The sequence below is a fragment of the Perna viridis genome, chromosome 6 (assembly GCF_037379345.1).
Source record: "Perna viridis isolate PV_CMFRI_1.1 ecotype Kerala chromosome 6, ASM3737934v1, whole genome shotgun sequence".
In the NCBI taxonomy this organism is placed as follows: Eukaryota; Metazoa; Mollusca; class Bivalvia; order Mytilida; family Mytilidae; genus Perna; species Perna viridis.
The window spans coordinates 35,741,039-35,764,457 of NC_142450.1; the positions used below are offsets into that span (position 1 = coordinate 35,741,039).

A 23,419-nucleotide genomic window follows, 5' to 3' on the forward strand; every position below is an offset into this window, starting at 1 on the left:
TTACTTACATCTTATATTTTATCCTACAATCCCTATTCACAAAATATGACCATTCCAGAATTTAAAGTTCAATGTTGAAGGTCAGAAACACATCAAAGGCCTCCAACAAATCATCATAGGTGAGGTGTCATATTGTACTCATACATATTATCATTTTAATGTGTGTTTTAGGATCAACGGTGACTCCAATAGTTGTCAGACAGTCACCATTACTGGTCAATGATTTCACAAATTGAATTGTTTTTTCTTACTTTCAGTTTCTATATTGTTATGGCCAGCACTGTGATCTTCAGGCTTTACTATCTAATATTTGGTTTGATAAGGGTCATTTAGAAATGTGATACAGGTACACTAATACAATTTGACCAACAAGAATAGTGAGCCAAATTAGTGGTATACCTATCAACAAAAACATACATTTTCATTTTCATAAAATTTGCATGAAATCTAGTCTGATCTATCCAAGAAATCCAAAATGTCATTTCTAGCAGTTTATTTCCCTTACTGCCAGGAACTATAAAACACTGGGAGTTTAGAGGCTGAGGTTCATGTAGAAATACCTATTATTAATTTTGATGTTGGACCAGACACATGCATTTACATTTGTGTAGTCATCTGTATGTATATATGTACATCAATGATCTAAAATTTAAAGACAAAAATATTGTCAGGAGAACAGGTGCTAGCAAACTACAGTTTTTATCTACGATGAAACCAATATACTTTCACAAGTACATGTACAGATGTATCTATTCCTGAAGTATACATTTCTATCATACATGTACAAAATAGTGTACAATAGATACATTGTATCAAGTAAGAAAGATGTTATCTGGTATCAGTCTGTCCTAAGATTTCCTTAATTTTCTACAATGAGGTCTAAAAATTTTAGTTTTACTATTAAGACAAGCATGAAGTTGCATGTGTGATCATGCTACACGAGTACATGAGCATGAATCTATACCCCACTCATAACCATTGTAACTAATTCAAGGTATGGGGAAAGAATTATCTACTGCTGAAAAAGTTTAGGCTGTATGTGATGGACAACACTGAACAAAATCAAATGTAGTATGTACATGCTGTACATGTACATGAATGTTCAACTGTTAATGGTGTTTTTACTACATCTACAGATGTAGTTTATACTGTTTTAACAAGAGTCAAACCCAGTTAATTTAATAATGCTTTATCAACAGAAAGAGACTAAAAATCAATAGCAAAATAGATTAATCTCAAAGTAAACAAACAAATTGAAATACAAAGGTAACAATGATTACATGTTGGCTGTAGTTATATTGCATACTGTATGTACATGAAAATAAATTAAAATGTCCATAAGAAATAAAATGTGCTAAAAAAATTTAGTGACATAAGAAATGAATAATCATCATAAGATCACTGGTCTTAAAAGAAGAGCAAGACAAAAGATATAACAACATTGATTATATCACAAAATAAATAAAAATAGGTCAAAATTTTGTAGGCAAGCAGTTCATTGGCCTAATGACCAATGACTGACTACATCAGATTTTATATGTGATTAACTACATTATGACAGAAGAGTTAAAAAAAACCTTGTTTATCAGAGATCAAATGCTTAACAATTCATTACATCAAACATCATCTGAGTCTAATGAAAGGGACTTTCCATACTGATAATGCTTCATTTTTTTTAATTGATTTTCACAGCATTCACTTTTATAAAAGCACAAGTTAAACCGTAAAATAAGACTCTCTAAAACCCTAAAAAGCATAAAAGGCATAAACCTCATTAAAAGACAATGGAAATGGGCTGTCACTTTGTATACTTCACATAACTGTATGTGTGTATGACCTAAAGTAGTTCAGTCAAACTGTATATACATGTATTGGTACATGTAAACACTGAAAGAAGGCTAGTTTACCTAAAATTTCTAGAATTCTACAATTGACAAACTGTAAATGAACAAAATGCATGTGTATCCTACAGTCTTGAAATCGATATGACACAAAAATAATATGCTTTGACCATGGAGACAGTAAAATAACCTGGTGGGTCAGGGACTACAGCAGTAGTGTAGTAATCTTCATTGTAGTATCAAAGATCTTTTAAAAAACTTTGGAAGAAAGAATCTATAATATTATATGATGAAAGTTTCTGTCCTTCACATGCAAATGACATATACATTTGTATGTACCAAACAGGAAGTAAAATTGTAAGTACCTGTTCACATACAAAAAATGTACAATTTACATTACATTTTTAGTACTGATAGAAATCATACTCTCAGTGCACACTATTGTACAATGTATATGTATATTTTGTGTTCACGTACTGCAGAATTACTTCGTAAAGTTACATTTTCAATATAAAGTATGATTTCTTTTCAAATTTGAAGCTGAACAGCAATTAGTTTTAATTTATTTTTCTTGATATGTTTGCAATAGTAGAAAATTTGCATAAACCACAATGTTTAAGAAATAAAGGCATAGACAATATTGTGGCTAGTGTCCAATGCATTTGAATAGGCTACATAATGTACATATATATTTTCAAATTTAATTAGCCACATCCATGCTCAACTAGCATTTTGCTATGTGGCTACATTTGTACCATCTACTGCTTACAGTTTTGAGAATAAAAATCAATACTTGCTATAATGTAGAACATGCTAAAGAGAAAGCAAACTTTAACATACATGTACATTTTGTACATGTACAATGTCCATGGATGCTGACAGAAAAAAAAACAAGTAAATTTCAGACATCAACATGATATTGTGCAAAATAATTCTAAAAAGTCCATGTGGACAACTTTTTGTAGATTACATGTAAATGAACTTATATTTTTTTGTATGTGTACATCTAACATGTAAATATGAATCTTGCATATTTGACTTTCAGGCAACCTGCTACAAATTGATGTAATTTTTGTTTGATTATCTATGTTCTGACCCTGTTAAATGATACTTTTTCCATGCCCATACATGTATCTACATTGTATAATGTTGTATGGGGAAAGGTCTTCATAGGGTGTGCATCATATGGTGTTAATATACATGTAGTAACAGTTTAGGGACATGTACATAGAATTGTGTACAAACAATAAAAATTTATTTTAAGTCTTGAAAGTGACCATGAACTATATCCAAAAAGGAACTGTACATAAAATAGCTGATCAAATTATAAATATGGGCAGAAGAAACACTGGCAATTGATTTATTTTTTTTATTTTTATAGTGTATGTTCATTAGTGTCAAATAAAATATATTGTCATCGTGTCATTTTCTTAATACACATTGACAATTTATTTTTTTACAACTACAGTATTCATTAATCAAAGTAACCTCTATACTATAGTGCCTGTAGAAGAAACAACAGCCTTGTATTAAATAATTACTAAAGTAAAGTAGTTAAAAGTTTAATATATATGCAATTATGGGCAAAGCTAGACTAAATATGCATGACTTAAATATTCAACTTAAGTTCTAAAATTCCAAAGTATCTAAGCTTCAAGTCATTCTCATAAGAGAAAAAAATAAAAACACTTCTACGTATCCCTTTGGTGCCCCATTCAAGATGTCTTTGTCCAGAAAGAGCTGCAATTTGCATTGAGCTTTTCACAAAATCTGTAGTAAACAAAAAAACTTACGAGTTGCTTCCATCGATTTTATCATGTCTGGACAATCTTCTCTTTCTTTTCGGCGGTTCACTCCCCACGGAATTCCTTTCACTGCGAGATCTAAGGGCCGGGATTGACGGTTTGGTAAATGAGTTTTGTTTCAATGAGCCGTTCAGTCTATGATTTTTTTCGTGAAATACATTTTTAGTTAAATTGCAATCAACAGAAATAGGATTACAGTAACATGTGTGGTTTAATCCATTTTTCCTGGTGAATCGATCCAGTTTAGAGTCGCTTTCAGCTTGTCCTTCTTCACTATCTTGTCCACAACTTTCCATGCACCCGACCGCCGCCATCTTTGAACTCTCGCCGTGACGTCAAACATTTTCAGTCGGAATCCCCTCACTGCAGAGGGGTTTTCCCAATATGGCAGGTGCTTTGATTGTAAAAATGGGAGCAAATATAAGAAAAACACATACCTTGTTAGGTAAAGCTTCATGAAAAGAGTTGTATGTTGATAAATACATGTTTGTGTATAATAATCTTCGAATTTTCAATTTGCTTATTTCATAAAATACTGAAAATCATGAAGACAGAAATTAAACATGTTCATTGAACTGTTGAAGAGCATTGCTAGACAAGCTATTTGAATCCCCTTTCTTCTTTTAAAGTAACAACAGGTTGGACAGTCAAGTCAAATAGAATTCTCGTTAGATTAGATCACACAATATCTAGCCAAATTTTTTATATTTGGGAATGCGAGAAAGTCTTTAAAAAAATCTACTTCACTTTCCTTTTGTTGTTTTGTCCTTAATTAATACCAGATGAACTCTTTGTGGACCACATTTTAACCATTAGAGCTTAAAAACAGTGTAATGAAAAATTGCAGCATGGTAGTTCCATTTAAATCAATTGTGAAAGCTTATCAAACATGTAAGATAGCAATCGATAAAATGTTTCGAGGTACTCGATCATGACTTAGAAAAGCATTGCTGTTTTCTATTATTTAGGTTTTGCTTACTATACCCATTCTTTTTTCTGTTGTAATAAAACCAATCCAGTCTGTATCAAATTTTTATTTTAGTAATTTAAATACACTGAATTGGTGAATTCTAAGAAAGATTAAATTTTTTTAAGGAAGATGATGAGTATTAAGCTACATTGTACCTAAATCTGTCACCATGGATACAGATTTGCATCATCGATCTGGCTTTGCAGATAATGAGGATACAGAAGTTCCTTTGACAGATGAAGAAGTTTATGGTGCTGAGGTTGAGAATAATGGTCATGTTATATCACCGCCAAAGGTTTTAGTAGATCCAGGAAGATTTCGTTACAATAGAAGATTAAGTGTTGTAGCTCTTCCTGTTTTCCTTTTAATGCTCTCCATGGTTGGAGAAAGGTAAGTCTTCTTCTTTCCTTCTCCTTTCAGTGTGGTACAAAGTAGAATGACTTGTTATATTTGGTACATTTAGTTCATGATAATGAAAAATAATAAATTGTGTGGTATAAGTTCTTAAGTTTTATTAAGAGTATTATTGGTTTATGAGAATGAAATATAATGAAGCATTATCATTTAATGACAGTGTTGTACTATTCTGTTAGATTCATTCATATTTTTGTAATTCTAATATTGTAAGGGTTTAGATATGTTTCCTGTTTTTCAGCTTGGTACTTCTTATTTGTTTTGGTATAGCTGTCATGCTGTGTATTGATAGTAAAGGACAGCACCAAAGGTAAGAAACTGTTGGCATTGTCATTGTTATAATTATATTACCACACAGCAAATTCCAATATCAAATACAACTGGAGAGTTATGTAGTCCAATCTTGATGTGTCAAAATCTAACTAGGTTGACAGTCTCAGCAAAACTGTCCATACATTAAAACAATTTTATTTTAGTCTGATGGCTCAAACTTTGATAAGTAGAAATCTTGGATAAGTCAAGGTTCTCAAGGTTATTTGACTCTGATGTCTCTCAGTCAACTAATTAGTGGGAAAGCTAATTGCTTTATTACAAGCAATGATAGAAGTTTGTCATGTAATAATTCATTGACATCTTTATTTCTTGTTTTGTGTATTTGAGTAAAACAAAATACCTTGAATTGTAAAAAGAAACAAATTTGAGTAATCAAACTTCAGAATTTTCAATAATGACATTTGATATTTTGATAAAAAAAAATTTAAATTACCTATAAATTTTATTTCTTGAAATGATATTTACTCATTTAATTACACACCACACAGACCATAGCAACTGATGTATTTCAGCCATTAAGTTTGTTTCACTAGTGAATCTAAAATTTTTATCCTAGTAATGTAGTGTGCATGGTATGACAATATTCCTGATTTAGAATTGTTCTAAGCAACATGTTATGTGCTAATGACATTTTGAACATAGAAAAAAATTAAGCAAGCTTTTTTCTCTAAAACCCTCAATGTTGTTCAGCATTTATAATGTGACTGATATACAACTCACAAAAATTATCTTTCAAATACAGTATGCAAGTATATGAACTACCTAGAAGAAGTGAATTACATATACTGTACAAGCACGACAAATCATTTGAACAGCAGAAATAATCATTTATCAATATATTTCTTGGTTTTACTCAACCTCAGATGTCTGGAACTGAGGATAAGTCAAGCATTTCAACTTTGACTTAAAGAGGTTTGAATGTATTCTTTTATCTTACATCTTGTTACAAAAACATCTAGGAATGTCCAGGGGCAGTTGATTCTAGGTGTCTCCAGTTACTTTATTTATGCATTATCTTTTTCCCATAAATCTGGAATAAGACTAAATAAAAATTAAGAAAACTGCACCAATTTGACTCATGTGGTGTCAAACATGTAGAAAATACTTGCATTAGGTTTATATACATGATCAGCCTGCTACTATAGATTTCATCCAAACAGAAATATATGAATTATTTATAACAATAGGTTTCATGTATATTCTAGTGTCTTGTACCGAAAGCTACATGTACATGTACCAAAATTTATCAATCTTGTCTGGCAAACATTTACAATATAAAAATGTTGGCATCCCTTTGGCATGCATCACCATTAGACAGTATGATCCTGAACAAATATATTTATATTTTAATTCATTGCCGCCATGCAGAAGGGGACATAGAATTATCAGTGTCTTTTTAGTCACACTTGTGGATGCAATACCTCGGAAACCACTTGACAGATTTTGTTCAAATTCTGTAGGATTGTTAGTCATATAACAAGAATAGGTATGGTGAATATGTCAAAGAATCAGTTTTAGTGGATTATTTTGTGCCACCATTTTGATTAAACAAATTTTACAGGAGTAATTTGACTGTTGCACTTCAACATTTTTGTGGCGCCTAGGACATATGGCTACAAGTTGATTGATTGAAATATGAATAATTTTGTTTAAATGTTTTTTGAAATATGAATAATTTTGTCTAAATGTGTTTAATTTCAGGAGTATGATTCTATTCCTGTCAATCTTTGTTCCAGCCCATATACTTATCATATACTCATTTTTTCCTTTGATCTGGTAAGTTGAAGGTACAAGGTTATTGATTATCAAAGATTTAGATATAAGGATTTTTTCCCAACAATTATCTATAAGACCTACTGAAGATGGTTCTTGATTCCTTGTTTCTGACCATAATTTTGTCTGATAGTTACAGTCACTATTCTTTTTTAATCATGACTAATGAATCTTATGAAATGAAAGAACAAGACCACCCTGAAATACTTCTTTTTGGTATTTGCTGAATAAAATTTTTAAACAATTAGACTCAAACTTTTCAATTGGCAAGCGTATCCAGTTACTTAGTTTTTACTGGTGATTCATACGGTGACTATACTTCTGTAATTTTTAGCTCACCTGGCCAAAGGCCATCACTTGGCGTCTGTCATCGTCGTTGTTAACAAATTTTCAAAACTCTTCTCCTCTGAAACTACATGACCAGTTATAACCAAACTTGGTATGAATGTTTCTTGGGGTGTTCTGCATAGAATTGATGTGGGGATTTTTAAATCTGTCAAAAAATATGGCCGCCTCTACTAAAAATAGAACATAGGGGTCAGGCATAAGTTTTTCATATATATCTCTAAAATTACTAGGTTTAGCCAAGTTCTGAAGTGGTAAAAGTGTTCAACATGATGAGATCTATCTATGGTCAAATTATCATTTTTTATTTTGTTAAGCCATGTTGGAGTTATTGCCCTTTTTCCGCATTTTTTTTCCCTTTGTTTGATGTTATTTCTTTTAAAAATATTCCGCTCTGAAACTACTGGACCAATCAGAACCAAACTTGGTATGAGTGTTCCTTAGGGTGTTTTGCATAGAAATGGTGTGGGGATTTTTGATCTGTTGAAAAACATAGCTGCTGTTGCTAAAAATATAACATAGGGGTCAGTCAAAAGTTTTTCACATATTTCTCCAAACCTATTAGGTTTAACCAAATTGTATTTATTGCCGAAATGATCTTCATTATTAGGCTTACAAAAGTATGCATTTTGTCAAAGTTGTTGGATGACTCCTTTTTACAGTTATTGCCATTGAAAGGTGACAATGTTTTTTTTTACAGTTTTCGGCCAATATCTTGAAAACTATGATAGATAAAAAGAAACTTTTAATTGCTGAAATGATCCTTGTGATATGGCCTACGAAAGTGTGTGGAGATTTAAGTTGTCGGACGACTTCTTGTTTGAGTAAATGCCCTTTGAAAGGCAAAAAATGATGTTTTTAGCAGTTTCAGCCAATATCTTGTTAACTTTAGTAGATAGAAAGAAACTTTCAATTGATGATATGATACTTATGATAAGCCCAAGCAAAATCTTCTTTGAGTCCAAATTGTCGGACTTCTTGTTTTAGTTATTGCCCTTGAAAGGCAAAAATTTAAAGAGGTGAGTGATTCAGGCTCCTAGGAGCCTCTTGTTTCATCAGACATTCTTTGTAGAGGAATATGGCCCCTACTTAAATTTCTTATTTTTCAGGGTATCTGTTTTGAATCTCATCCTTTTAGCCCTAGTGAACGGTTTCATACTGCTGACTGGTGCATGGATCATACTTAACATCAAAGTGTTTAGGATGAATGAGGCAGATATCTGTATTGTAGGTATAGGACAATGAAATATTTCTGAACCCATTCCTTAATAAGTCATGTCAAAACCATTGATTTATCACCTTAAAGAAAACTGAACTTGACATCTATAGCCATATATAAGGTTCCATTCAAAAGGGGTTTGGTTTTAGACTAGAATGACTGCTTATTATAGACTCACCTAGTGGAAAATTATTGCAAAATTGGGGTACTGTAATGAATAACAGATCTAGTGTTACTTTTTGTGATGTTTATTTTAATAAAATAGCATAAGCATTTGTTTACATCTAAGGTCATCTTAGTAATTGAAATACATAAATATATTCTGCCTACAATTATTTTTTGTCAGATATTTGTATTAAGTCAATAAAACAGAAGGTTGGAGCAATATGATAATCAAACAATCCAGAGTGAAAGAATATGTCGGTTAGAAAAGATAAGTCATGATATATTACATGTAGAAATCTGTATCACACGGCATATCAACCTGAGACTCCTATGTCTCCCAAAGGGCCACCAGCTTGCAGGGTGATATAGGTCAAGGGTTGATACCACATATGATACAGATTTTGGCATGTCATGTTCATTGTATCATATGTTTTAACTATACTTCAAGTGTGTTCTGTGTAGGATGTGATATAGGTAATGTGATATAAGGTAAACGATATATATGGTTTAAACAAACACCTGTAATGCCCATACATGAACCAAAAAGGTATATTTTGAAATGAATATATGATATTTACTGAATGTTACATGTTCATTTTATCATATATTCTAATCATGTTTCAAGTATGGTTTGTGAAGGGGTGCAATACAAGGTATGCGATATAGGTCTAGGGGTTTGATATAGGGTAGAAGATTAAGGGTTTAAATGAATACTTATATAGGATATACAAAAAGTTATATTTTAATCTAAATATATGATGTAAGCATAAAAATTATGACAGAGATATTTATACTTGAAATAATACATGTATTTCTAAACACAATTGGTAACCAGGGATATCCTGTATGTATACCAAAATTTAATAAATCCCACTTCATTTTCACATTTTTAATTTGACCATTTTTTGTCTTTTAATATTTTATACAGTTCATGGAGGAGCTACTATTTGGATTATACCCAGCTCTATCTGTCTGTCTGTTATCATGGGCAGCTTCTACAGTTATTCCTATGAAGTTCATACCATTTCTTCTAGCATTTGTTGGGTATGTACTTTTTATATACTCCATCCCTTTAAAAACTGAAAAAAAAAGATGATTTTTAAGATAATAAAAATTTCATAAAGAAATAAATGTATCACATATTCATAAGTGTTCCAACAGAAAATGAAGGTTAAGTAATGAATTTGAGTTTCTTCCTTTATCATTTTCCAAGGAAATCTTACCAGAGTATTATGTTTGATTGCATTGTAATATTTATGTATGTACATGAATGTCTTATGTTTGTTTTCAGATTCATCTTTTTCCAGATGTTCATGACACCAACAACATCATCCTTCAGAAAGCCAGAAAATGAAGAAGATAACTGTAATATTCTAAAGACACCAGCTTTGACATCTATTTCAGTTGGATATTTTTTATTACCTCCCCTGTTACAAATTCTCAATCACGTTGTTCACCGAAATCAGCTTTTCCATATCACACTTTTTGTAAGTTTTCTCTGAATATATCTGCTTAACTCTGTTAATAGCTAGATTTTCGGATGCAGTATTCATTTAAGATTGTTTAATGCATAGCCTTTAATTTATAATGCCTAAGATTTTTTTTTCTTTCCATCATTTGATTGCCATTTTTTTCAAGTTAAAGGAAAAATTTTATTTTTTTGTAGAAGACCAATAATCAGCTGTACACTGTTTCTATGTGGTAAATTATATGCATTCTGTGACTACATGTATAATCTAATTACTCACTCTCACAATAATACTATTGGGTTGTTGCATGAACTTTGAGGAAGTTGTCTGTTTTATTTTAGGCAAAACTGTGGTTTTTTTTTAAACATCATCAGGAATCACTTTTGGTTGGGGTCACAGGCCATTGGCCCTAATAATGCACAAATTACCTAAAAAGATGGGGAGGCATAAGACAATGGCCCATTTTTTTGTGTAAAAATAATGCATTAGTCATATTATTAGCCCATTGTAATATTTGAAGTCTCCAATTTCATGTCACTAGAATGTGTCATTGACCCAATATTAGAAAATCTAGGAGTTATCTCTGTGTCCTTGACTACCCTCACACAGGTATTACATGGACAGACATTTTGGAAAAACTTGTCATTGCAATTTATATACTAAAGGTTATAATGTTCGACAATATTGATGCAAACTTTTTATTTTATTATGTAGCAATTTCTAAAATTTAGTTTTCTATGCCTTTTTGTTTTTGATAATGTCATAACATTTGAAGCTTTATTTGCACAAGAAAGTATGAAATATATTGCATCCTTTCTTGCTTTCTGTGGTAAATATCGCCATGCATTACAATACTAATATAGTTATTATTTAATTCTATATTTACAGACAGAAGTAATGTTTCTATCCATGACTCAGACATTTTTGTTTACATTGATGAGCATCAGACCTCTTATAGAAGCTCTAGGTAATAAAGATAAAAACTGAGGCCTTAACAGTTTATTATCACCTCACCAGTGAGGCTGTACCAATTTGTGTGTATGTGTGTTCATGTCAAACCTTGAACTTGTATTCCCAACAAACCGAAAAACTATTCAAAACTTTAATGGCCTTACACAAGTAGATGAATTCAAAATGCCATGAACTAACAAAATTTTGACATGGTATGAAAATCAATACCCATGAATTTAATACTGTTAAGAAATTATAAGTATTTCCATATTTAAATTGCATCAGTCCACAAAATGCCATATGGACCGGCTGGAATCATATTGGACAGATAGGTGTGGCTTATTTTCATTGACAGTCTCGTTCCGGATTCGAATCTGTTACTTGATTTTCAATCAAAACAAACATGTCGTCTGGCAGATTTGCTTAGTTGTTCAAATATGATATCTTCAGCATCACACAGTACAGTTGAGTACCTTTTTAAATGGAGCTTGAAGTATGATATAGTGAATAGTTAATTGTACAGAGGATCCAGTGGCATTATATGAACTGGTATGTCGCCCTTAAAAATTATATGGACCTCAGCTGCACTTCGGTCCATTTAATTTTTTCAGGACAACATACCAGTCCATATAATGCCATATGACCCTCTGTGAAATAACTATTTGCTACCGGTAAATATTAAACATCTTCATAGTATCATTGGTGCACATTCTGTAACATTCTTATAACCACTCTACAATTAGCATGCATCAATGAATTTTGATCAAACTGGATTCATATACAGCAAATTGGTTCATCCTGTTAATGATTGATTTACAAGATTATTGATCCTTTTTTTGTTTGTTGAATAGAGATGTGATGATACATCCATTCATTTTTTTCAAATTTTCAGTGCTGGAAAATGTTTAATTCTGGGTTACAGCTACATGTATTTAATCATTTATATGTCCTCAATAGCTGTAGCTGAAAAATTTAAAGTATTTATATTAAATATTCTGTTATCATTCATATGGTATCATGGTAATAATTTACTGCCAAGAACTGACAATTTTTATTATTTATCTGGCTTCATGTAACAAAATGTAATGTAGGAGATTAACATGAAATTTTTAAATAGGACCTAAGAAGATTGTGTTTCTGTGACAGATACCATTTTTTTTTAAACATTTACAGGTCAAGATCATAATTTAGTCGTCAAGCTTAGATGGTTGAGTGGAGCTTCAGCCACCATTTTGTGTTATCCTGTGCTGATGCATCTTGGTATATCATCTCATTTTTTACCCTGGTTACCAGGAGCTATAGGTGTCTACTCAGTGTTTGGTGCTGTTTTAGGATACAAGAAAAATAAGGTAGGATTAATTAAAATTAATGTTACTGAATATCAATATATACAACAATGTATCTATATAGGTTGCAACTTCATAAGGTGATGTATGTATGCATATATATGTAATTTGTACAAAATTATTGCACATGTTGCAACTTGTATGACACGAAAATACAATGTGCCACCAGAACAATTATTTCTGTACATGTTACAACTTGTACAACATTTATCATGAAATTAGTTGCAACTTGTACAAATCCTTTCATTACAGGACTAATATTTTAATTCAAAAGTTTTGCTTCCAGCCCAAAGTTAATTCTAAACTTTAAAGCTAATAATTTTGAAAGATGTGTATGTTTAACAAATTAAATGATACTTAAAATGTTCAAACTGAAGTGTGCTGATCAATCACTTTTAAATAGATTTCAATGTCCAGTCAGTAAGAACTGAGTAGTAGTTTATGAAATTATAAGACATATAACATTATAACAATATGGAAGTTTTTCATCTTTAAGATGACATTAGAGAAGGTAGAATACAAGCTCTCTCAGGTACTACTCTTGATGACACAAGTTGCAAACAATTTCATAATAAATGTTGTACAAGTTTGCCAAACTTTTTTCCTTCTAGAATGATAGTTGGTTAAAAAAAGTTTTGATGAAGTCTTAACACAGAAGAACATCATATGAAAATTAAAAATATATGTATATATATATATATATATATATATATTCTAAATCTGTCAAAAAAGTATGTTGGTGCATTGTAAGTTGTGCTATGAATTTAAGGTGTACCAGTGGAAGCAATTTTGTAGGTGTGGACAATTTTTCACAATCAAATAATATCCTCTGGAAAAAAAAAATAATGTAAAATAATATCCACAGGATAAGATTTCATCTGGATAGTATTATGTCTTACATGTTCCTAATTTTTCAGAGATTATCAGATGGAGTTTTAGCTGTAGCTGTTATATTTTCTGTGGTTTGGGGATCATTGTTACCATGGAAGATTGCATATCCTTACATTATAGATCTGTAAAATAAAAATATTTAAGCTTAGATTTCTAATTTATTTTTAAAATCAGTAGGATTAGAAATTCATGATCATCCTTTTACAAAAAAAAAAAAAGAAAAGTCTATCTGGATGTCTTCACTACATTGTACTTCACAGTGTTCTCCATTTTTATTTATCATTGAGAACCTGTTTTTTTTTCAGTTATAGGCAGTTCTTTTATTTTTGAGTTTCAAAGACTGAATTCCTTTTGCATTGCATTACATGTTTATAATATGATGTTATAATTCAATTTTAACCTATAAAAATGTAACCCGTGTTTTTCTTTAACTGAGACTACTTTCAAATTTGTATTTGGTATGCCATTATCAGGGGTATACATGATGATGTTGACCAATGCTGTATTGTGCCTTCTGATTGGTTATGTTAGTAGTTATGGTAAACAAGAATTCTTCAGTATTTTAGTATTCATACAGACATTTGGTAAGTAAATTCTTATTTCAGGTTATCTTCATTGCATAGGAAAGAACCTTCAGACAAGGAATATATTAATTGGCACTGGTAATGTTAGGTGATATGTAACATAGCTAATTTTGTTAGATTTATAAATGGCATCTGATTCTTAAAAAATAAATCCTGCTGAAGTTTCTAACATTTTCTTTTATTAAACTGTTTGAAGCTTCTTTAGGATGTAATACACGGAATTTCATTTTTTTGTCAATTCAGTGACCTAAATAGCCAATTTCAAATAATGAAATACATTGTGTGTGTATTTGTCCAATATGTTACATATGTCATGATGTACTTTTGATTGTAGTGTTTGTATTCTGTGAGACTATGTTATATGAAGCTGGCTTGTACAGGTGGCAGTTATTCATTATTACCAGTATCATAGCTGCTTATACATTCCAAAGGTACACTGAACTTAACACAAAAATGACCATCTTATAATTAGGTATTTGACACTGATGATAACATTTTTACACTTCTTTTGTTAATGAAAGTATGTATACAGGTCTGGTAGAACAGATGGTGAAATAAAGTACATGTATATGTAAGTTAATGCAAATTGTAAAAATTACTAAAAGAAGACACAACTAATAATACATATATAGTACAGTATCATGTAATTTCTGATTTTAGATACTAACATCATATCATGGTGATATTTAATTTTAAAAAAGAAAAAAAATCTAATTATAGCAATTACACCACTCTAAAGAAATAATCCTAATATTTTCTTAAAAATCTACTTCAAAGGATTACTGAGTTACCAGATACATAACATTTCTGTTCGCAGGTTGTATTTATCTAAGAAGTTACCATTGCGTTTGAGTTGTTTCTGTATGTCACTGTACCTGACCAAAGCTACAGCTGTACTGATAGAACAGTTTGTGTTTCACCCAGACAGGGTACCAGTATATAGTTATGTCACCATTTTCTTCCTTGTCTACATGTTAATTAGGATTTTTGTGGCTGATTTTGACACCAATGTTCATTCAGTATGTATAGATTTCCATGTTAGCACATGATTATTACTTGTCAAACTTCTAATAGTAGAAAAAGGAGTGTGTGATATGATTAAATAATTAAAATGTTGTAAAATGAATTCAGTATCAATCATAATTTACACTAAACTGCAAAAGGAAAACATATCAGGACAATAACATAACTTTCCCATCTAAGACACATGTATTAAGTAATGCTTACAAAAAAAATACAGAAAAAAGTGAGAGACTACCCTAAAAAAAACGTAAACTCTAACACCATATTTTATGGCTTTTTTTTTTTTTTTAACTCTAATACATGTAGCTTTTTAATACATTTCAGTTGACCCTCCATATTGTATTGCTGTGTATCTCAGTCTTAGTAAATGCTAATCCATTGGTGTTCATTATGTCATCTAACATATTTATGTCGGAAGCATCTGGTAGTGATATAACAGGTAACGATTAGGGTTTAAGTTAAATGGACATTGACAATCCAAAATACAGATACCATGATATAAAAAAATTTCATGCCTTTCGTTATCCCATAGCTATGATGGCATAATTAAGGCCCTTAGTAGGCTGTTAATCATATATGTATGCATTTCCTCTGATCCAAAACAATTTTTAATTCATATTATTATGTGAACGGACTACTTGAAATAATTTATTTGGTTCTCCGGGCCCTCTCTACCAATTTTGGAGGTGGCTCATTACCTTTTTTTTCCCATATATTAGTCATTTTTATTTTCTGTCTAAACAATGTAAAAATTGCCCTTATTGTATTTTTGGGCAACTAAAAAGTAGAAAGAAAAGTCTTCATTTCTCATTTGTGTTCATGAAAAATGCTCTGAGAACCAAAAAAAATAACTTCAAATGATTATTTCTTTGGACATCTGTTTATATACATGTTTTTTACAGGGTTATGTTTTATCCTGAACGGTGTGTTGATACTGATGGCCCAGTCAATCCATCATCCAGAGGATGCTAAATACAAATATTCTGGCATACTGGCTGTATTCATGGGCATTATATTTGTACTTTTTAGACCTGACATGTCACTCACATTGTAAGTTATTGTTGGAAAAAGTGTGTTAATATATAAAGACTCTATCTCACACACTTTTATGTAATCTTTGTCCTGAGAAAGACTTCATGCATTCAAATCCATAGGGTGAATTGCTATATTTGCTTTACAGACTCTATGATGTTGTCAATCATACACAGAGAAGTTTTCTAGCATTAATAGTCAGAAAAATTAACATATTTTTCTTCAGTGATGGAATAATGGAAAATGAAAGGTTTTCTTTGTTGTCCCTCACAGAATTGCAGATGGGGACATAGAAATACTGGCAACTTTATACAACTTTATACAACAATACCGCTGAACAGATTTTATTCAAATTTTGCAGGATTTTTAGTTACCACATGTAGATGGTCATATTGCACTGCCATTTTGATGCAACAAAAATTTGCAGGGGATATGGGACTAGGTTGAATTTTTACATGCTACACTATAGGAACACTTTGTGAATGCACCTCCTCAATTACCACTCAATGGATTTTGTTAAAATTTTGTAGGATTGTTAGTCACTATATGTAGTTGACCATGTTGAGCAGCAGTTTGGATTCAACAAACTTACAGGAGTTAAGTATCTTTTGCACTTAAACTTTTTTTGCTGCAGCAGGGGAATAAGGCTAAGAATTGCTTGTTTAATCAATGACAGTAATTTAGCTTGATTTTGAACTTTGTTTTAATCTTTCAGATACAGTGTATTCCAGTGGTTAGAGGTTATTAGTGTGATTTGTTTGATTGTTGCCATGGTTTCTGATTCAATTAACCAGTTCCTACAGATAATACTGTGTTCAACCTTCCTTGGCATGTGTCCTGGATTCAGAGCAGCTTTTACAGTAATGTCATGTTTTCTTGTTATTGTCATTACAAAGTGATAAATATGACAATCTTATAACATCTTCTCAAGCATCATAAACTTCCTATCAGTATTTGATGACTGCAGATGTGCATTTTGACCATATGGTTTGAATTCGAAATTCATTATAACAATAATTCATTATCACAGTCACCCATAACACACACACACACACACACTGACAGAAACTTTATATAGGTATGCTAAATGGTAAGGTTTTATTTCAGACATGCAAAGCTTCAACTTACTGTTCAAAAAATGTTGTTTATACAAATGTACTTTGATAGTTACTGGTGAAATCCTTTAGTAAAATTTGCTTTTAGTTTTTCCAGTTCAGATTAAATAAGTCATTTCTAGCATTCATCTCATCACCCTATTATACGTGTACATGTTGGCTGTGCTGATGTCTTGTGTAAGGGAATGGTGTGATATTTACCAATCATATTCTTCATTTTGATTTTAGTTATACCCAGAAGAGAATGTTCCTGTTTCTGGAGTACTACTATTCATGGCATCTGCCTGCATAATAACTTGTATTGTCCTGTGTTTTGTCAAAGCTCAGCATCTTAAACATACATTTGAAAAGAGATTCATAAACATGTAAGTATGATCATAGAAATTCATGTACTGCACCTGTATATGATGAGGAAGTTTATACTTCAAGACATCAGGCAAAAGAACCTATTGTGAAAACTGGTATAGTCGATGAGCACGCTTAATATACACATCCACAAGAAAAAAATGTGTTCTGCCCAAGGCCCTACCTTGTAGAAGTACAACAGAATGTGATTTTTCCTCAGAAATCTGTATTTTAGTTATTATAAATTAATATTTGTCATTATGATTTTTTATCTCACTGTTTATTAACTTTCAGTGTCTCTGATTTTGCCCATTTCTTCTTTCCTGGTGGTATTCAAAGCTCATCCCTGGTACTTGTATATGTTATGAATGCTTATTGAATACCCTGCAGTTAACACAAAAGGGTCTTACTACAACAAAGCCATTTTGGTTCAGCATGCAGAGTTCTCTTTTTCAACAAATCTGGTAGATCCACAAAGTGAAAACTGTAAACAGTTGACAGATTGAATTTGATTAGGTTGTGAAGCAAATCTTTTGGCTTTAAAATAGAATTTGTTTCATGTAAATGTGTATTTTTATCTTTTATTTTGCTTATTTTAAAGATTGCAAGAACTATTAGCTACTTGCTACCTTTTTCGGTTCTTACTACAATTTTGGCCTTTATGTCACTTATTAATGGGCCACCTAACCAACATATAAAACTATCATAAATTGATTTAAACAGGTTTGATTTTACTTTGTACTTTTGTAGGTCAGTCCTGTTAGCAGTGGTGTCTATTTCAACCATGGTCTCCGACATAGCCACAAGAGAGGATCATCAAATGTTCCTAACTTTACCGTCAGTAAAACTGATTACCTGTTCCAGTCTGGTCATCTGTATTTGTCTCAAATTACTGGCATTACGACAGGTTTGTTTGTACATGTTACATTTGGTTAAAACTTTACTGTTTGTGGAATTAAACATTTTCACATTGTCACAAACATGATACTAAGTACTATAGAATAATCTACTTCTAATCACATCAGTTAATAGAGAACTATGATTTAAATGTCAGGATTTGTAATGATTATATGGAACATATTGTTATTTATTTATTTTTAGAAATGAGTATTCAATGAAATCCCTTGAAAAATTAATAATACGTGGGGAGATAACTCTGTTAAAATGATCTTTTTTTAGTATCCATTTTCTACCAAGTTTCTATTTTATATGATTTTGACTATACTTTAAAGATCATCAGATAACATGCTATTTCCATTTTACAGATTGGAGAAATCTTGCCTTTAACAGAGGTTAAGGAGGAGAAGGAGAAACCATATCTACCAACCATTGGGAATATAGCCACATTTATTTCATTTTCAATGATTTGTTTAGTGGCTCCTACATCCAGTTTCTATCATGATGTCTGGGTTAGTATGTAAAAATGTGTTAAAGTAAAAATTATCGGTTTCTAGGGTGAAATTTATAATTGGTGGTGTTAATTCCTTATTTTATCATAAAAACATTTTTTTAGGTTATTGAAACAAAGATAGTTAAAAAGAGCCCATTGCAAAACATTTCCAACTAATGCTCCATGATTGCTATATATGCATCTTTATTTCTGTTATAACAAGGGACTCAGATCTTTTTGAACTGAGTTTTAGATGTGTTTAATTGTGAAATATTTTATCCACACTGGCCAGATTTAAATGGGGAAGGGTTGTGATCATGCCAAAGTACTCTGACCCTGCCACATTTTTTGCACCTGTCCCAAATCAGGAATTGTGGCCTTGGGTTGCCATTTTTATCTTGATGGTGTTGTTGTCTCTTTTGATATATTCACCACATCTATACTTGTTATATTTCTTAATGAAGTAAATGGGGGTGCTCCTGAGAAGGCTTAGTGACTCTAATTGTTTGAACAATTATATATAATCAGCTGATCTTTTTATCTACTGTATCAATATTAGGATAATTACAGATGTTTATTTATAGTTTACTTACTTTGTCCTATAAAGAACATCATACTTTATACTGTGTACTGTATACATGGAAAGTTCAGCATTGGGACAAATGTTGCGGTCTGGCTTCTGTGAGCCACATTAAATGATGGAAATTTTCACAAGTTGTTATTTTCGCACAAAAATGTTTTGTGAATATAGCACAAATTTAAATGTTTACAGTATACCTTCACATGATATGTATTATTATATTGGATACATTTTTATGTATGATTGGGAGCATATTTTTACTAATTGTAAGTTTAGGAAGATATGCAGGTATGAACATTCAATCAACAACTAAATGGACAGTGGTTGGTTTTCAATCTTCAGAAATTTCAATCTACTATCTATGTATATTACAGAGACCATAATTGTACAAAATTAGGCAATGAGATATTTATTGGTATATAGGCTAAAAACCACTAATTCCACTTCCCATAGGCTTCTATGCTAATTTCACAATATTCAATGGCTTCTCTGGACTTTACCTTAACTTTAACCTGCAGAGGACTATATATCAGCATGATTCTACATATGTCAGCTCACAATCCTCAGAATGGCATGTGGGGTTAGCAGACTTGCAGTGCAGTACTGGTCACCGGAAGTGAAGGGTCTATAAATAGCATGGGAAATCCCAGTGTTTTCACAAGATAGGGGTATATTTAAAAATCATTATGGAGATTAGGCTTCACATCACAAGAAGCAAAATGCACCTATAAAATGTACAGAAATGTTTTTCCTTTCAGAAACTGTTTAAATTTTTTAAATAAAATGAGAACTTTTTTCACAGCACTATGAGGAACAGGGGTAATTTCTGCGTAGGACTATTTTTGCGTACGTTCCAAATCCTCATTGGTTGAATTGGTGGTCTGTAACCTAAAGAGTCACTTTTTGTCTTAGAAAAAATAAATAACTATACAGGTATCTTCCTACACACATACTGAATGCATTTGCAAAGTTTCAGTGAAATGTGACAAGCACTTTTTTAAATATTTGATTTTTAAATATAGGGTAACCAAGTTGTGCGAGCAAAAAAGTGACAATATTCTACCATTATTAAATGCATTAAATATTTGCAAAGAACTTTTTCTGACTTTTCAAATAAAAAATATCAATCACAACTTGTTTTTTAACAATATTAATGAAGAAATAGTTTTAAAAGTAAAGATTTTCTGAGAAATTGGTCTATTTTTAAAAATTTATTTTTGACATGCCTCCCCCTTTTTCTTGATCACATGTCAAAAATCCTAAATCTTTAAATTTTCACAAAAGGTGATATATTTGGCTTTAAATTTATAAATACAGTGTTTTCACATTAAAACATGACCAGTAAAGGGCACCTAAAGCAAAAAAAGTACTCAATAATGGATTTTCCATGTTGCCATAGGGGAATGCTTATATGGCCTTAACCACAGTAATGAAAGTGAGTTTTTCCTCATTTCTAACCTAATTTTTGCTCAAATCTACACAAAACTTGATTTCAAGTGCTGATTACCACCATATTTAGGTAAATATAGCCCTCAAAGTTTAATATTTGATATTTTTACTAAATTTTCTACACTTTTTACAAGATAGGACATAAAAATCAGCCAAAAAGGCCAATTTTCCATAATTTGGACCTATAACTTAAAAAAATGCATATTTTGAAGGATTTTTGTAGTGTATTCCTCTCATGGCAAAGTTAACAAGATCTTCAAGTAGTTTAAAGCTATTTCAAGAAACTTTTCATTTTGCCATGGCTTCAGCTTAAGGCTAAAAACCACTAATTCCACTTCCCATAGGCTTCTATGCTAATTTCACAATATTCAATGGCTTCTCTGGACATTACCTTAACTTTAACCTGCAGAGGACTATATATCAGCATGATTCTACATATGTCAGCTCACAATCCTCAGAATGGCATGTGGGGTTAGCAGACTTGCAGTGCAGTACTGGTCACCGGAAGTGAAGGGTCTATAAATAGCATGGGAAATCCCAGTGTTTTCACAAGATAGGGGTATATTTAAAAATCATTATGGAGATTAGGCTTCACATCACAAGAAGCAAAATGCACCTATAAAATGTACAGAAATGTTTTTCCTTTCAGAAACTGTTTAAATTTTTTAAATAAAATGAGAACTTTTTTCACAGCACTATGAGGAACAGGGGTAATTTCTGCGTAGGACTATTTTTGCGTACGTTCCAAATGCTCATTGGTTGAATTGGTGGTCTGTAACCTATAAATACATTTCCTTTTTTTCAGTGTTGTGGGGCCACAATAGTTTTAGTGTGTTTACAAAAAGACATGAGAATATTCAGCAACCTACGTGAAGACAACCAGACCACAGCAACAAAAATTACCGCCATGTTAATTCTAATGGTGGCCACAATTTACAGATGTGATATTTGGCATTATAAATCTGGATGGATGTTAGCTCGTGGAGTGACAGAAATTCTATTAGTGTTATTTTCAATACCAAATTTTTACATTTTATGGGGTATTCTGTACGACAATGTGTTATATTTAACAGAAATTATTACTGTATTGACTTTGCCATTGAATTTTCCATTAATTTTATATTCAAGTAGCTACACAGGTTGGGTATTTGCAACAGTCAATATGGCTGCCTCTGTTTGGATGATGATGACTAAGTTTGCATTACAACCTTATCATGATGAGTTTGATGACTGATCAATGGTGAGAGCTGTAATCTCCTCCATGAAAGTACTTGCAAGGCATTGATTTTATTGAAAAAGATATCCAAATATATGATTCAGTTGCAGAATTAGACATGCAAATAATCAGATTGTGACACATGTCATTACTGTTATTTCTATGTTCCTTTGTTTAAATATGAAGATGTTAATACTGTGAAAATATTATTGTTTGTGGGGTATGAATTTTTTATGGTTTTCATGGGTAGGTCAAACAACAAAATTTGGGTGCCAACGAAAAAAGAGATTTCTACTGAAGTGTATACTTGTGTTTCTTCCATAATCTACAAAAATTTGTATCCACGAATTAAAGTACTTTCACAGTAGTCTCTTTTTTTTAGTTAGTGGTTCTGACATATTTTCATGCAAAGGGAAATAACTCGCACGCATATCAGACTGGTTGGCTGTCTCATGATAATTATTTTTTTTTACTAACTGAACCTCAGTAAAAGCCTGAATTAATTATTAAAATATACTAAAAATAGCCTTGTGTAAGGTTTCAATGTCAAAGTAAAAATGAGAACTGTTCTGCATTTCCTGAATGAGGCAAAGAACCAGTGTGTGAAGTATTTCTCCCAAGAACCTGTAATTTAAAAAAAATGACTGTTCAAGAATAACGTTTTTTTTTTTGTGAAAATTGTAGACATATGAACTGCTGTTGCAAAGGATTGTGTACAAACAAAAAAGCAGTATGAGGAGAGGCGGAAAACTGATTTTTTTTTTAATTTACTAGCTAAGATTTCAAAAGTTTTATTTTGTAGCATTAGAACTTGGTGCATTAAGATATTATGTTAGATCTTGGGTGATTTACATGGGTGCAACTGTCTTTTATTTCAAGTGCTATACCTTTATATTAAGTTTGTACAATATGTTTTTCTGACACATTTTACCATACTTCTAATTGTTAAAACTTTTGTGAAGTAGGGGATGGTAAATAAGTAAAAGAATGTCAGTACTATTGGTTTGTTTATTTCTCTACTTCCATGGTAATCTGCGATGAAATTTTAAGTAGTCGTCTTTGTAAGAATCATGCAAAATCTAAAAAATGTGATACACCCCTAAAAAGGCTACATATTTTTATTTTTGTAATTCAGTTGTTTTATGGGTCTATACTATGAAATG

At 31.4% G+C, this 23,419-nt stretch overlaps 2 protein-coding genes across 4 annotated transcripts in view; one reads left to right on the top strand and one right to left on the bottom strand.

Annotated features, from left to right (window-relative positions):
• Nucleotides 1–3,992, bottom strand: part of LOC148614740 (zinc finger protein aebp2-like) — a 41,155-nt gene extending 37,163 nt beyond the window's left edge. Inside the window, exon 1 of the mRNA XM_088589061.1 lies at nucleotides 3,635–3,992. Coding sequence (XP_088445187.1) covers nucleotides 3,635–3,960 — 326 coding nt within the window. The 5' untranslated portion in view covers nucleotides 3,961–3,992. The remainder of the gene's footprint in view (nucleotides 1–3,634) is intronic.
• LOC148614741 (uncharacterized) lies at nucleotides 3,927–23,255 on the top strand. Of its 3 annotated transcripts, none has more exons than XM_088589058.1 (20): nucleotides 3,927–4,091; nucleotides 4,742–5,006; nucleotides 5,272–5,340; nucleotides 7,065–7,139; nucleotides 8,591–8,708; nucleotides 9,794–9,909; nucleotides 10,157–10,352; nucleotides 11,223–11,301; nucleotides 12,459–12,634; nucleotides 13,549–13,624; nucleotides 13,963–14,106; nucleotides 14,441–14,537; nucleotides 14,924–15,125; nucleotides 15,454–15,568; nucleotides 16,032–16,179; nucleotides 16,877–17,021; nucleotides 17,505–17,641; nucleotides 18,372–18,528; nucleotides 18,887–19,030; nucleotides 21,846–23,255. In XM_088589058.1, exons 2-20 carry the CDS (start codon nucleotides 4,786–4,788, stop codon nucleotides 22,272–22,274), a joined length of 2,844 nt encoding a protein of 947 aa, XP_088445184.1. In that variant the 5' UTR covers nucleotides 3,927–4,091; nucleotides 4,742–4,785; the 3' UTR covers nucleotides 22,275–23,255. The 3 variants fall into 3 exon arrangements, with proteins under 3 accessions (XP_088445184.1, XP_088445185.1, XP_088445186.1); XM_088589059.1 differs by having other exon boundaries at nucleotides 4,017–4,091; nucleotides 4,746–5,006; XM_088589060.1 differs by lacking the exon at nucleotides 3,927–4,091 and adding an exon at nucleotides 4,098–4,113.
• The last annotated feature ends 164 nt before the right edge of the window (nucleotides 23,256–23,419 follow it).